The following is a 16548-nucleotide window of genomic DNA, read 5'->3' on the forward strand; positions in this document are numbered from 1 at the left end:
GCTAAATATAACTGAATTGCTATAGCAAAACCTCAAAAAGGCTACCACACCACGTTCTATGAGTTGCTCCTCGAAGTCAAGTCGCAACTGTATTAATGGTGTTAAGAAAAAGGAAACAAACTTGCAAGACGTTTTCGTCTTGCGAAGCAAGCCCATAGGGAAATTCGTCTGTCGAAGCAGCTCAAAAACCGCAAAACCCTTTCGTCTAGCGAGTTTTTCGTCTTGCGAGGCATTCGTCTTGCGGGGCACCACTGTACCACTTCTCTCACCACCAAGGAAATACATCAAGCGAATAGTAAGAGAACCCATGCAAGTGATGCTGACACAAAACCCCATACATACACTAAGCAGAAGAATGGAAGCATTACCATCCCATCCCACCCACCGTTCCTCCTCCCCCTCTTTCCCCATCTTTTCTTCCCAGCCTAATACTGCATGCAACACTAATGTCTCACAACAAATGAAACTGATCTGTAGAAAACACAACTTGAAAAAAGAGACAATGAAAGTATTTTTGTAAACTAAGAAATCTTTAATAAAAATAATTGCTATAGCTTTATTATGTTCCCGAAGCATCGTCATGGAAATCTCAACCATTTATTGAGTTAGTATGACTGAAACAGTCTTTACTATTGATTGAAAAAATAGTCTTTACTATTATTTGTTTCCCCCCAATTCTGTCTGTTTGTTTATTACTCATTATTAGATTAATTCATCTATGTTCAGTGATATTACTTTTAATTTTTCTAATAGAATATTGTACAAATGGAATGTGTGCCCAGGTGCATGCGCGCGCACACACACACACAAACGATGTCAATGATAAACAATAAAATAAAACTGAATTTAAAAATGGAAGTTTCAACATTCTAAATGAGCATGTAAACACACAATACACTTGGAATGTATCCAAATGATCAATTCCAAGTGTGCTCCAAGGTATCTGATCTTAAACTTGGCATGACAGTCCCACAAGCCCCGATATAAAAAGCAGTCATGTGAAATGCAGCCTACAAGTAATGGTTGCAAGGAGGAGCAGTGTGCCATCAGGGACAAGGGAGAATAACTGTCTTCCTCCCTTCCCCTTTCCCCCTTTATTCTCAAAGGTTTCCATGGAGGTGCACTTCAGCATATGAAAGGGGGAATGCTAAGCCTACAAAAGAGGGAAAATTGCTTGGGAGCAGAAACAGACTGACCCCGGCCTATCAGAATGGTCTGCATCTGGAGGCTGATAGAGGCAGATAGTTTCCTGATGTTTCTTGGGGGTTTCCCATCTGATATGACCTGTGGGCCTGTTGGTAGCCTGCTTGACCTCTGGAATTTGGATGTGACCTGGACAATTAACTCAATTACTCTTAAGACATCCTTCGCCTGTCTTGTAGCAAGGGACCCTCTCCTTGATTTTTTGAGGAGCTGGCTGAAAATTAAGCTGGGAGACGGCTAAAGTGCAAATGGCAGAAGACTCAAAGAGACCTAATTCAATCAAACACAGGTTACAGTCCATCTCGTTGGTGGTGGATGGCAGTGAAGGGTTCATACTTTTCTGCTATGATTCCCGGTATGTCTGCTCAGCATAGGTGGTACAGCATTTTCAGGAAGGGATATCAGGTGAAATCATATAAGGGCACTAGGTGCAAGTCAACTGGTGTCCTGCTCTTACTTAGCCTACCTATGAGCAGGTCTTGGGTGGGGCCATGAAACAGAGTCAAAAAATGCCAATGGGTGCAGAATGTGAGAGCTAGACTGTTATCTGGATCTAACATTTTATGGTAGTTTTGTGTCAGCTGCGGCTGCCTATCCCTTTGTTTCCATGTTTGATTTGAGGCACTGGCTTTGGTCTTCCAAAGTCTAAACGTTCTGGGCCCAGTTATCTCAGGAATCACCTCCATCCACCTCTCTTTAAGAACTTTCTTGCTCAGTTTCTGCGACCTACTCATCAATCCGCCAGTAGCAGAGTTTTGCTTGGTACAAAACAAGAAAGAGAAAGTGCAGCTCTTGGATTGTGGGAACCAAATTATGAAATTATTTCCCCATAAAGGTATTTTTGCTCCCTGAGGCAGTTTTGTTTAAGTGGGCATTTTTAAATTGAAACCTTGTAAGACTCATTTTATTGCTACTGTCTGTCATAGTTTTAAACAGCTGGTATTCCACTGTCATTTTAAATTATTCTGTTCTTAGATGGTTTTAGTTGGTAGATGTAAACCGCCTTGTGCCTGCTTGACAGAGAAAGGTGGGATAAAAGAATGTGTTGTGTGTGTGTGTGTGTGTGTGTGTGTGTGTGTGTGTGTGTGTGACCATGTTGCAAACCCCATTACTAAAAAGCAGAGGGGTTTTTTTCAGCCAGAACTCAGTTACAGCACATCTCAGGTAGGTGCCATTGTCATTCTTAGAGAATGAAGGAAGTGTTCATGGTGAGTTTCAGCACCTCTTTTTCTAGAAAAACAGCACAGCTGAAAAGCATAAACAGAAGCACAGCCAAACACCAGGGCTGGGTTTCCACAAGAGGATTTCCATCCTTTCTGTTATGCCTGCTTTCAATTTCAGCAAGCACAGATAAATCTTGTCATGTATCAGCTCCCCAAAATACACACATACACATGCACACACCCACCCCAAGTCTGCCAGAGATCAACAATAACAGCAATGCTGTCTACGTTATTACATCCATCCTCTCCAGGGTTGAAAGACTTCCTGTTCAATTAATTCCTTCATTAATTCCTATCCGTTTGAGTAAATTTTCCCTGCCTGCCAACAGGAAGTGATAAAAGTCACAAGGTCAGTTTGCTTCAGGGCAGCTTAACCTCTCCTGAAGGTTACTGTCTGCAGTCTCAGCACACTAGAAACCAGATATCTGCAGCAGCTCATTGGTCCTTTTAATAGGTTCCCACCATCTGGGTCCTAGTAATTTCTTCACATTCCATCAGAAAAGGAAGGCTAAACTGTATGGCAATCATGGTCAAGAAACAAAAGGCTGCAACCCCTGTTAATATATTAAGGAACTTAATATATATGCTTTTCCAAAACATGTATTAAAACCAGAAAAAACCCTAGCACTAGCGGTCATGTATTGTAGTACACAACTGATAAAACAAAAAAGAATAGCAAAGTTAGTCTGCATCATATAAATATAGTTTTAACGGTTATGACTGGCTGTGGTTTCACAGCATGTGAAAGCTAGAACTAGATGCGGCAGAACAATGAGATGGGGATAAGGGTGAATCGGTCTTTGAGGGTCTTTATATAGCAGTGGATAGATATGAGAACACATGACTACACAGGAATTACTCAACTTTGCACAAAACAAAAGGTTTTGTGCAGACATGCATTTTGCCATGGCCTGGTAGCCTATTACATCACTGTGCAAAGTGCTGTGTTTAGTCCTTCAAAGGCATGCAAACATCTGAATGAATTGTTTCCAGATTCTCTAGACTGTAACCTCAATTGTCATAATTTTGCTTTTCCAAAATAATGGATCATAATATGGAAGACTCTGGAGTATAAAAAATACTTAATCAGTAGGAATGTTCATACTTCCATTTTATCTAAGGGAGTCACAGCAATACCAGTAAGAGCATTTGAAGAAATTTTACTTCCCTAAAGCTAGACTCTCCAGATAGGAGTGCTTCTTATGTGTTGCAGTTAACATTTCTTGATTTATATTCTCTCTCTCTCTCTCTCTGTACGTGTGTGTAAAAAACAGTAGGAGCTACAATTATTAATTTATTGGCTTTTGAGAGTAACTCCTTTAAAGTAAGCAGTAAAAGGTACTTGGCGTCCACAAGGTAATGTTTAACAAAAGGTCAGACAAAATGATTCAAGTCTAATATACCCCAAATCAAAGTATTCTGGTTCCACCAGTTAGAGAATTGCTGTTTGAAACCTAAAGAGCTCAAACAAAAGCAACCACTCTCAGCTACAGGAAGGTAGATTAAATATTAGGAAAGCCTTCCTATACATGTAAGACAATGAAGTAACCTGCCTAACCTCTGGAAATCTCCTTCCTTTAATGTTTCCAAGGAAATGCTGGACAGTTATCTATAGCTTCTAGGAAGAAAGGCAGGATATAAAAGGCAGGATACAAACATACATAAATAAAACTAAATATCTCATGCCATGCCTCTGCTGCAGCATACACATATTTTAAGAAATTTTATGCTAATGTTTAATCTAAACATTAATCTAAACAATCTAATCTAATAATTAATCTAAACATTAATGCCAAATCCACATCCTCAAGGATCCTAAGGGTGAGGGGCAGGATCCCAAAATGTTTTGGGGGTGAACATGCTTACAAGTCTTCCCACTATTGAGAACACTAATCATGATTTTCTGATCATGGGGAGAACAGTATGTTTACAACCTCCCTTCAGACTTTCTGCTCACGAGAGGAAGATTGGGATTGCGGGAATAGGGGCATCCTAAGACCCTGATGTTGGGAAAGATTGCGTGCACAAGGAGAAGGGGACGACAGAGGACGAGGTGGTTGGACAGTGTTCTCGAAACTACCAACATGAAACTGCAGGAGGCAGTGGAAGACAGGAGTGCCTGGCGTGTTCTGGTCCATGGGGTCACAAAGAGTTGGACAAGACTAAACGACTAAACAACAACAACAATAACAACAACTTTGGAAGGCTGTAGCTTACTTAAATACTCACCATTCTGAGGAATCGGGAACTTGGTGACTTCAGTGCTCATCCCCAACTCCAACTCATTCACAAATGTTCAGACTCACAAAAGTGACCAAGGCAGTGTGGATGCAGTAACTGCAAATGACAGCCGTGACTATGACTGTGCCAACACCGCACCTCCAATTTGATGAAACACTGAGCTAAGGAGGGACCACCTTTACACATTTTAGGCACTGCTTTCATAGCGTTGCCATTGTAGGAGAAATTGCATCAGCCAAAATTTGCCTTTTTATACAACTATTATAAAGGTGTAAGTAGCTCCATTTCATACTGAATCTCTCATAGCCAATGTCAGTTGATGCAAGCCCCTTTCCCTTTCTGCTGCTGGTTAGCTGTGATAGTATTCTCTGGGAAATGGGGGAAGAGAAAAAATATTTATCCGAAAGATTCCAATCCAGCAGCAATCAATTCCTGACTATTTTGATAGAATTTTAAACAGGAAGAAGTATTACATCTGCTGAGACTCAGCCATTTTTGTTAAACTTTCAAGTAATCGTTAAATTAATAGCAGAAACTTTGAATTAAAAAAATGGTGTTTGCATTCTAATCCCAGTTTGAAAACTAAATTTCAATGTACAAGTATTCCAACAGTTATTGGCACGGTATAATCCAAAACCTTCAATCTGAGCAACAGTCAGTATCCAACCTCTCATATTAATGCAGATTCAGGAGTAAAATAAATTATGTTCTTAAAAGCCTCTACAGTGTTGGTGCTCAAATGCTTTGGACATACAATAGGCACAAAAACATTACTTGAGTGTTCTTTTTATTTTCATGATTCAACTTCAGAATGTTCCCGCCTCTTTTTCAATATGAAAGCACATGCCAACCATAAAATTGCTTGTCAAAGCAGCTTCTAAACAAACCACGGAAGAATGGCTTCAACAAGCTTTCCTAAAATCCCATCATCAGATCCAATTTGGACTCATTTTGGCAATAAAACCATCTTATTAGTAATAAATGTCTCGCATAAAAGTTTTGCCACTTCAGGAAATTACGCTTCCCATTTACTTGTGCAAACAACTACTCGCAAATAAACTAAGACCATGATTCAAATGCCATTTTAAAAAATGTTGACCTTTGTTTAAATATACCTTTTATTCTGATTAAGTGCCATTTTAGTGCTTCCATAGAAAACTCCAGCAGTGACTAAATGCTGGTAAAATATTTATATTTATGTTCCTTCCATTTTATTTACAAAATACGAAGACACGCTCAAACAGTATTTCCTATAAATTTATGGAGAAAAAGGCAACAATCCTACATGGAGTAATTCTAGATTTGAACATATATGTTATGGTACAATCAAGGTCACAATCTAGAATATCTACTGTATAGTCATAAACTGCTACTTTCCTTTGAAGGATTATTAATATAGAGCATTCTGCATAGAGCAAAACATATGCTACAGCAATGTAATTGGAGAATAATCCAGACTGCTATTCTCATGTGAGGCTAAGCACATTTATGCATGTTTATCTTTAAACACTGTAGGGAGAATGTTGAATTGCAGAACTAAGGTACTTTTAAAGGTGAGACTCAAGCCTCCAAGTAATAGGCAGTGTGGTGCAATGGTCAGAGCGCTCAGCCAGGGAGACCCATTCTCAGTGAAGCTATGCTTCTGAAAGAACAGAAAGGACTCAAAACTATGCTTTTGTGGCTTACAGCTTGTTTCTGAATTGGACTCGCATACTCAACAGCTCAATCTAATCTCCAAAAATGGATTCAGAAACCTCTTCCTGATCATTACTATTGGGAGTACAACAATTATCTTGGACAACACATAAATTAGCAACTCATCTGGATATAACAAAGTAGTCTAAACACTTTCAATTCTCAGGGAGATGCAGCTATGATTAGACTATATAGTTCTCAACAATACTGTAAAACAGGGGTCAGGAACCATTTTCAGCCGTGGGCCAGTCCACCGTCCATCAGACCTGTGGTGGGCTGGACTATATTTGGGGGGGGGTGAACGCATTCTTATGCCCCTCAAATAACCCAGAGATGCATTTTAAATAAAAGGACACATTCTACTCATGTAAAAACACGCTGATTCCCAGACCGTCCACAGGCCGGATTGAGAAGGCGATTGGGCCGCATCCGGCCCCCGGGCATTAGGTTGCCTACCCCTGCTGTGAAATGTTGGACTTTTACAATATTGTAAAAGGACTCTGCCTCTCCCCATATGAACTGAACCAGACTCTGCAATCATTATCAAAGGGCCTTCTTCAAGTGTCTCCTCTGCGATTGTGGGGGGTGGCGACAACATGAAATTGGACCTTTTCTGCAGTGGCTCCCTGCTTGTGGAATGCCCTCGCCATGGAGGCGCTTGACGCCTTTGTTATTTATCTTCAGGTGCTAGGCAAAACCCTTCCTCTTCTCCCAGGCCTTTGGCTAACTAAAGATTGTATGGGGTGAGGGGGGGGGTCCTGTTGTTAATATGGTATGTATTTTGGGGCTTTTAGATTGTAAACTGGCCTGGGATCCTCAGATGAAGGGCGGTATAGAAAGTTTAATAAACAACATCATAGTGAGGATAGATGGACACTACAGCTAAATGTTAAAAGTAGTACTTCTTTGCCAACTATGAACACTGGTGGAATCTGCAAACATATTAGAAAATGCTGTGAAAATGCATTTTTTAAAAATGTTTTGGAAAAAATATATTGAATTTGCCATAGCTCACCATTGCCATCTAGTGTCACATTTGTATACTGTACTTTCCAAAACACTTAAAAAAATTATTTGCAGCTGTATGGCTGAGTCCACTGTAGACATCTACAAGTAAAGTGAGACTGATGAAAAGAACTGCAGACTTTGAAGACAAAAAAACAGGAGTGGAGGCTCCCTGCCAAGCTGACTCAGCTAATGAGAGTATGAAGTATTACACTCTGCTTTCAGTGCTTAATTTGTAAATAGAGATGTGCTGGGGTTAAGGCTTGTCTGGGAGTTGTTATTCATGACCCAGAAATGTGGAGGACAGCACATTTCTGAGGGAATGGTGCTGTTGCTTAAAGGCACTCTTGATTTTCTGCTTCTTTAGAGGTATGGAGAAAATATTTAGTAGTGCATGAGTCCAAATGTGGCCGCTACTCTGCTCTCTTTTTCTGTCATGCTGTGATTTGGACCCTGTACTTTCAGCTGCATATGGGTACTACAGATGGTCTGACCTTTAGTGCAGAGGCACAGTGTTGGACTGAAATGCCCTTTTCATACATGATTAAGCGAGGGCTACACAACTAAGATGGAGAAGGAACTGGCAAACCACTCCAGTATTTTGCCAAGAAAATTCCATGGACAGAAAAAGGAGAAGCTCTGAGAAGAAAGTGAGAGTTTCCAAGGCATGCTCTGGTTCATGGGGTCACAGAGAGTCAAACACGACTAAGACGACTAAACAACAACACACAACTAAGCTGTATCCTACTGAGTTGCAGATGTGGGCAACCAGCCGTTCAGTGCAGTGTGCTAGGTGCTTCAACATTCCCCACCTCAGCTTTGCAGTCCTGGTCAGGCTTCCAAAACTAGAGACCCATCAAGCTCCTGGTGGGCTGCTGTATGCAACCTTCACATTGCGTTCAGCTCAACAACTCACAAACTGTGTAGCACTGGTGCAATCTGTTTAGCCATGGAAGAGTTATTCACTTAGGGCAGAGATGGGGGACGTTTAGCTCTGCAGATGTTGTTGGACTACGTCTCTCATCATTCCTGACCACTGGCCACGCTGGGTGAGGAAGATGGGACTTTGAGTCCAGCAACATCTGGAGGGCCACAGCTTCCCCATCCCTAACTTAGGGATTCATAGTTCATGGTAAGAAGGGCACCAAGTGTTAAATATAAAGATATGCTGGATCCTGGTCCTTGACAATCTCTTATCATTTATTTATTTTAGATTAAATGGTTTGCTACAAGATTTTTAGAGATCTCAACCTAATCTAATATTCACATACCACAAATATTTCTCAGGTATGATTTACCCATGCTCTTACTTTAAGGCATAGCTTTTATTTTATTAAAAGATTTCAAATAAACAAATAAGTTTGGGCCTGTCTTGAAGATGTGTGCTTTTAGTTTTAGCTGCTTTTATTTTTAGTAATTCATGTAACGTTGCTGGAAAATGCTTTATTGCTGTTTTTAATCAGTAGCACATTTCTAATTGATATGCAAATAGAGAGAGAGAGAGAGAGAGAGAGAGAGAGAGAGAGAGAGAGAGAGAGTTTTGTTGGCTGGAATGAAACAGGAAAGTACTTTGAGGAGAAGAATTCAGTTCAACGCCTAAATGGCCCCATTTCTGCATGGAGTTTCCATCTTTTGATGGGAAAAATTATTATGAATTACTGTCTAGTAATTCAGTAATAATGCCCCAGGCATGTTAAAACCAATTAAATCTAAGTTTTAAATTTAAGTGACACCTAATGAAAATGTGATCAACTGTACATCCCTCCCCCCCAAAAAAAACACAAACGGAGAGAGGGAGTGATTCTCAACACTACACGAGATATTTTATGTAGCCTTATCCACCCTACAAACCAAATGAATGAAGGCCTATTATTTACACACTTGGTTGTTTATAATTTGCTACATTCCTGGTCAACAATGCCAGACAAACACTTATAAAGGATTAAACCACTTTATAGCTCATGCTGTAGGTATTCAAAGTGCTGAAGTGAGCGTTCTTTGTTCAACTACAAAGACAAATTGTCCTCAAGGAAGACTCCTAATCATTATTTTGACTGTAGAGAAGTCTTTTGAGTTTGAATATTTTCTAAGCACCATACCTGCACAGCTGAAGACTGACATTTGAAGATTTGATAGAACAATCCCTCGGTTGTATATGTAATTCCTACAGGGTTTATGGTGAGGTTTAACAGCTCATAAAGTACTTTGATATCCGGAAAATAAAGATGTTCTACTGGTGGACAACATTAAGCTGCAAGGAAATGAAGGAAACCAAACTCCCAGGAATGGCTTGCCTCCATCATTGCACCTGACTAAGCCATTCACCCACTGTTAGTAGTAATTTCTTCTAGGCAAGCTGCCACAGGATAAATAGAAGATGTGAGGGAGGCGCTGAAAATATTATTAGCACTTACCTACAGGACTGTCCTGTGTCCATATTACGTTACAGGCCTGCTTCATAGCATTTAGACATTCCCAAATCAGCCTACATCAGTGGTGTCCAAACTTTTTTCAAAGAGGGCCAGATTTGATGACGTGAAGGGCCGTGAGGGCCGACCAAAGGGCCAACCAAAGTTGTTGACCTTTTCTTTAAGGCTGAAGAGTTGTTGAGCTTTTTTTATGATTTTACCCCAGCAGGAAATAAACTGCCACAGGGGCCGGATTAAACCGACCGGTGGGCCAGATTAGGCCCCCGAAACGGACTTTGGACATGCCTGGCCTACATCAACAAAATGGAATTATATTGTCCTCCAATATGTTGCCACCGATCAGAGGTGCTACTGTGCAGGGATGATCAATACCGCCATGCAAGAGCCACCTGGAATGGTTTGCTGACCAGAGAGGTCACTTATAAGAACATTTGTTTTCTACTTGGGAACAGAGCAGGACGTGAGAATCAGGAGACCATTTTTTAACTGGATGAAGTCTGATATTGAAATACCAAATGGCTGAAAGCAGTCCTCTAAATGCCTGCCCCATGATCGAATGAAGGTCCTTCTGAGACAGGCACAAGATCTGCTCTGATCTTCCTGCTCTTTCTGGTGGACCAGGAACAAATTCCTGTGTACTGACCTCTCCTAGAAGAGAGCAAGTGGCGTGAAACCTTTATACCACCAAACAAAGCTTCTGGTGCAGGAATCCAATTTCCCTTGAAACACCGATTCAAACTAAACACCTGCCCTGTAAAATGAGTAGCTATCCAAAAACTCATTAAATGCTGTGTGTCAGTCTAACATAGAAGGCAAATAAAATGCTTAATATTTCCAGTGCCCAGAACATAATTTTCTTAAGAATTATTCCTGTTTGGGCACAGCTTTTCCTCAAAAAGCACATCACATACATAGCTATCCTTACAACAATCCTGTAAGACAGTCCACTATTTTCATCCCAGACTAATGCTGCTGACATTATTTTTCGCTCCTGGATGTTAGCATGCAATGCATATGCAACTTACAATCTCCTGAGCAGACATGGATGTAACTATTTCCAGCATAACTATTCTCCTCAGGGGGTTGGTTTGTAGGAGAAGTCCTATGGAGTAGCACTGAAGTATATGAAATAGCCTCCAGCGGCTGAAGTTAGGTGCCAATTTAATTAGGAGCAAGATTCTATCATCTCCCAAGCCTGATTTACTACTCAACAAGGACCTCAAAGGTCTTTGCTTCATTATCTGCACAAAGCTTATGATTTGTTCCAGTGTGCATAGCAACAAGACATACAGCACATGTGGCATTAGTAGAAAACCAAAACCAATGCATATGCTAGTTATGGGAGTGAGAGAATCATTGATAGCCTAAGTTTGGCATGCTCTTGATTAAATGCATATTTCAACTGGCAGCACGCCATCCAGCCTTGCTTCAGAGATGAACAGGAAAATTTTAACCACTAGGGGGCAAAACTTCCTAAAATGTAGATAAATATAAAATACAGGCAATCTTGAGAATAACATTACAAAATCTATATATAGGCACACCTCAGAGATACTGCAGGTTCGTTTCCAGACCAACTCAATAAAGCAAATGTCACAAGAAAACAAGTCACACAATTTTTTGTTTTGTTTCCCATATAAAAGTTATGTTTACACTATACTGTAGGTCTACTAAGCCAGGCCCCCCTGGCTGCAGGGGTGGGAAGGGGAAAACTAGCCAGCTTCAATCCTGTGGGCGGAAGATGGGCAGAGGTGGCAGGGGGCGGGGTTGCCTTCTTCTGGAAGCAGCCTGCAGCTCCACCCGTGTCCTTGTAAGAAGCAATAGCTGCAAAGCGCAATAAAACAAAGTATGCCCATACCATATTTTTGGATGCACACAAATGTACCCCCCAAAAAGGGAGTGGGGAAAGAGTCATTCATGACATTTGAAAAGGAAGGGAATATCTTCAAAAGCAAAATCATATATATACTTGATGAGAAATGCCACTGGTTTGTAAAAAAAGGAAGGGTTGAAGCAGGATTTCCAGCGTTTTAGGCATATTCCCTTGTTCACTATCTCAGTACAGTGTACAAGTTCTGAACCCATTAGAGATTAAAAGTGAGATGGCCAGGTTTTGCATTATTTGGGGCCAAGCTATTTTGTAAAACAGCAGCAAACACAAATCAACTATGTAAAAGGGCTTCTCAAATACTGTGCAACTTAATATATGAAGCTTTATAACCAAACAATTTAAAAGCAAATACTTAGATGAATAAAAAATAAACTTCATAATAATGTTTATATGTGATAGACACTCATGTATAACAAATACCACACCTGTTTCGACCAAACATTGGCCTTCTTCAGTGGTGCAATGGAATCAAGCACAAATTATCATATACACATATGGACAAAATAAACCAATACTCTCATAATGTGCCAAATAATACAACAACGGAAAAGTGGTGTGACCACAGAAAAACTATACCCATGCAGAAGGCAAGATTGAGCAGCACTAAAAAATCTTTACATAATACCCAATCTAAATTCAAAAGAACACTTAAAGACACAAATTCAAAAGTCTATTTGGTTTAAATGTGTTTGGCATTTGTTACGAATAGGTGTTTATTATATATAAACATTTATTTATCTATTTTTTAATGGTTTTAGTATTTTGTGGTTATAACATTTGATATATTCAGTTGCACATGGGTTGAGAAATCTTTCCCAACTTATCCGATGCTGATTTGGTTATTGAGGTTGTTATATATATCAATCCTGTTTTCCAAACAGCAGTTTTGGGCCTGGAAGAGCATTTTGCCACACTGCTAATTCCCTTCTTAAGAACTCAAGCACTAGCAACAAAAAATGGGTTTCCCTAGTAGCAAGGGCTCTGTTAATAAAGAACCACTTACACAACAGAACTAGAGATATAATATTGGCTGTTGGTAAAATTGCTTTGTTTACTATCTAGTCTGATGAAGGGGTCTGGAGAACTCAAAGGTTTGCACACCATTTTGTAATATTTAGCTGGCCTAAAAGGGAACTGCACAAATGTGCTTTCCTTTTTCTTATGGGCCAATACAGCAACCTTGACTTTCTGTGTGAGTTAACAACTATTTATCTTAACAACTGGTAGCACCAACAAGCCTCAGGGAAAATGAACTGATGAATGGAAATGCAGAAAAGAATTGACTAAAAAGGAAATGGTATGGGAATGAGAAAATAAGCTCGGAAGGTATATTTTACCATTTTAATTTTTTTTATTTTAGATGTATCTGGTGTTTCAATGTATCAAGCCTCTTTTGTTTGTTTAAATGCTTTGCAGCATCATGTTTGGTAATTTCTATCTCTGTCATACACACTCACATGTGTGCATGGACACAACCTAATATACACAACTACAAATGTATTTGGGTTCCTATAGCTAGAGAAATGAATGAAATGCACCATATCTGAGAAGCAAATAGAATATAAAGAATTGGAGGTTCCTATTTTATCTAAGCAGTGGAACAACGTTTTAGCTTCTGTAACAAATGTGTCATTAGATTGTAAACTATGTTTTATACAACAAAAAATAATATTTAGAATTTATTGGACTCTGCTATGTTTGTACAGAAAGGGACTGTCTATGACAACATGTTGCTGGAGATCGCATAAGGAAAATGCTTTTTTGAAACTTACGTTTATGAAAAGTTTGATGCTTACAAATTTTGGAGGGAAAGTACCAGGATGCATAAATACTACTTTGGGGGGAAATTTTAATTTTTTTCAGATGGTAATATTATGTTAAACTATATAGCAACTATATTGGGTTTGACAATATAGTTTACAATATATTGTAGATCGACTCTCTGCGCCTTTACTTCTGCCAAAAGACTTGATATTGATTCATTGGAAAGATAATACCATGGCCCCCTTCAATCAATGGATAGAAGGCATGACAACTCCTGCACCATATGAACAGATTGCTTTTAGACGCAGATTGTGTATGGATAAATATAAGGATATTTGGATTCCATTCATAAAAAGTATAACATCTTGTTAATAATGTCACATTTGTTGGAATAATTGTATTACTTATACACCCATAACATTGTATCGCCATTTCAAGTATTTTGTTTTCTTTCTTTCATTCATTTCTTTCCTCACTGAAAAAGTTAAATAAAATATAAATATTAAAAAAGAAGAGCAGACCTAGTCTTAAGAAACTGAATGAAGGCAATATGGAAAACCTAAGAAAATCCTTCAGAAAATTCTTTGTGTTTTCAAGTAATCTTGCTTTAGGGCTGCAGCATAGCTTTTACTTTCTTTCTTTTTAAAAGTAATTCACTTCTTCCCAGCCATGCAATTTAATACAAGAAACAAAATCCTCATAACCCACTCCACACTTTCGGCATATTTTCTACAAGAAACTGGTGGGGAAAGGTGCTCCATTTTAGTTCACATTGTTGAAAGGATAGGGAGTGGTTCAGACTCCAGCGTAATGAGAGTCAACAAGGATTTCTTTACAGACTTCTATGAGACAGGAGCAAAATCGTTACACTATTATATCAGAGTAGCCCCCCTACTGACAATAACCAGCATCTCTATAATGAGCCCCCAGAATACAGGCAGCACTTTCTGATTATCTATGCCTTTTAAACTATTGTCCTTTGGCTCCATTCCATGTAAATCAAACGTGTTGACACTAACGGTTCTCTCTCGTGAAATTACATTATTTGTATGTAAACTATACAGTGACAAGGACAATTACCTTTACAGATCTGAATAAATAGTATGACTGAATGTTTCGTTTAACCAATCAACCGCTGCAAAAATGAAACCTAACCACAGAAAGCCTTACAAGGGGCAATTGCTTCAAATGGATCTTAAGCTGATGAGATCAGGACATGGGAACTGTTTTCACAACCGTATGAAATGTAAGATGCATCCATTGTAAAAAAGAAAGGGAAAGAAGATAATAAAGAAACATACAACAATGTTAACAACCCGAGTCCTCTTTGGTCTTCATCTTGTCTGTTTTCACAACAACTCTTTCAGACAGATCCCTTTTTTATGTCTGAGAAAGCAAGGTTGTGAGGTTAATGAGTTTCTCAAGGCCATGCAATGAGACTATGGCTAAGCAGGGATTTGAACCAACTTCTGACAGGTCTACATCCTTACATATAGCATCCACTGCACTACACTGGCATACTAAGATACTTTAGCATGAACTGCACCTTTTTCAGACTTCATTTATCAGACTATATTCTGCTAGACTATTGGAATTTAAGAGAATCTTACCTTTTCCTTGATGGTCCTTCTTCAAAATCTGAAGAACTAATATCGTTGCTAGTTGAGGACACTTGCGACGCATCGTCCTTCTCGTTCTCTAGGTGCTCAGACCCAGGTCGTAATCCTTTAGACTGGCCATTACTAAGCAGTCCTATAATTAAGAAGGACAAAATGTATTAACTATGAACAACAATACTGTAAACAAAATGAACCAGGTTACTGCATCCCCAAGGTGCTGAGGAACCAAATGACCTTAAACCCTTTAGCAGCGGGGGTGGGGGGTGGGAGCGGCGCTCATGTTGATGCAGAACTTAACCTTTCCGTAGGTTGTCTTTTTGTCCATTTTTGTACTGAAAAGAGTGTAGAGTTAAAGTACCGCAGGCTTCTCTGGTACTATATCGGGAGCTAAAGCTGTTAAAGACCCTATATGGCATTTCTTAATTATTGTCCCCCTGCATTAATTCTTAATAAAAGTTCATATTTTACAATACATTGAAGTCATTGTGAAATACATCTCTGGGTTTTATAGTGGGACTTAGTTGGATCTATTTAGGGTTAAAGACACAATTAAGTTTTATAGATCAAGTATCACATGGATTTTAAATTGTCCTGTCTCTCTCCCTCTCTGTTTTAACTAGTCCTTAAATAATAGGCTATTAAAAATAAATGGGGCCAGGGCATAAAACAAACCAGCTGGGTAGCAACCCTAACCATGGCATGAACAAAAGATTGTGCTCTCACGCAGAAGTAACAGTGTAAGATTTGACTCTAGACTGAGTGAATAGCAGTTAAATAACAGTTTGCTAAGTCACATTAAAACCATTAAACATTTATGGGCATATTAAACTTGTGGCAGAGACTGCACCAAAGATCTTTTTAAAAAACCACCACCACCAGTCTAATATATGACATACTTAATTTAAGTAAGAATTTTTGAATACGTAATCCCTGCAATTTGATTCAGATCTTGGAAAATTCCATCCTGTTCTCCACAGTTCCAAAATACACAGTGATGTGCATATGCGCACGCGCGCGCACGCACACACACACACACACACACACACACGCACACAAACATTGGGAAAGATGTGGCAAGTGGATGAACTTTTGCCAACACTATATTACAAATGATGCCATCCTGTTTGGCAATATGGTTAAGTTTCTGTTGAAAGAGGGTGAGGCACAAAAAATGTAGGCCTGCCAGCTTTTGGGCAGCTACAACATTTGCCCAGTACACACCAGGTGGATCAATGGGATCACAATTAGGGTGCATTTACAGACTGATATAAAGCTAAATGAAGCTCTCTCCAGTGCTTGCTTCACAAACAACCTTCAGATTTCAACCCACAATCTGCAACTGGTGAGATATTATTCTGAGTTTTGTAAAGTAGTAGTTAATCATAAATAGGATTATAACCTGTGAATCCCCCCACAATGTAAATAAATTCAAAAGTTAAATTTTACCCACCAAATACGGTTTGGGGGCGGCTGCCATT

The 16548-nt window shown here is 39.3% G+C and overlaps 1 protein-coding gene across 3 annotated transcripts in view; it reads right to left on the bottom strand.

Annotated features, from left to right (window-relative positions):
* Positions 1 to 16548, bottom strand: part of JARID2 (jumonji and AT-rich interaction domain containing 2) — a 192622-nt gene that overhangs the window by 53442 nt on the left and 122632 nt on the right. For all 3 annotated transcript variants that reach the window (XM_081206170.1, XM_081206169.1, XM_081206171.1), the window contains exon 3: positions 15062 to 15203. In XM_081206170.1, the coding sequence (XP_081062296.1) occupies positions 15062 to 15203 (142 nt within the window). The remainder of the gene's footprint in view (positions 1 to 15061; positions 15204 to 16548) is intronic.

Source organism: Podarcis bocagei, assembly GCF_964188305.1.
Source record: "Podarcis bocagei genome assembly, chromosome: 8".
Classification (NCBI taxonomy): Eukaryota; Metazoa; Chordata; class Lepidosauria; order Squamata; family Lacertidae; genus Podarcis; species Podarcis bocagei.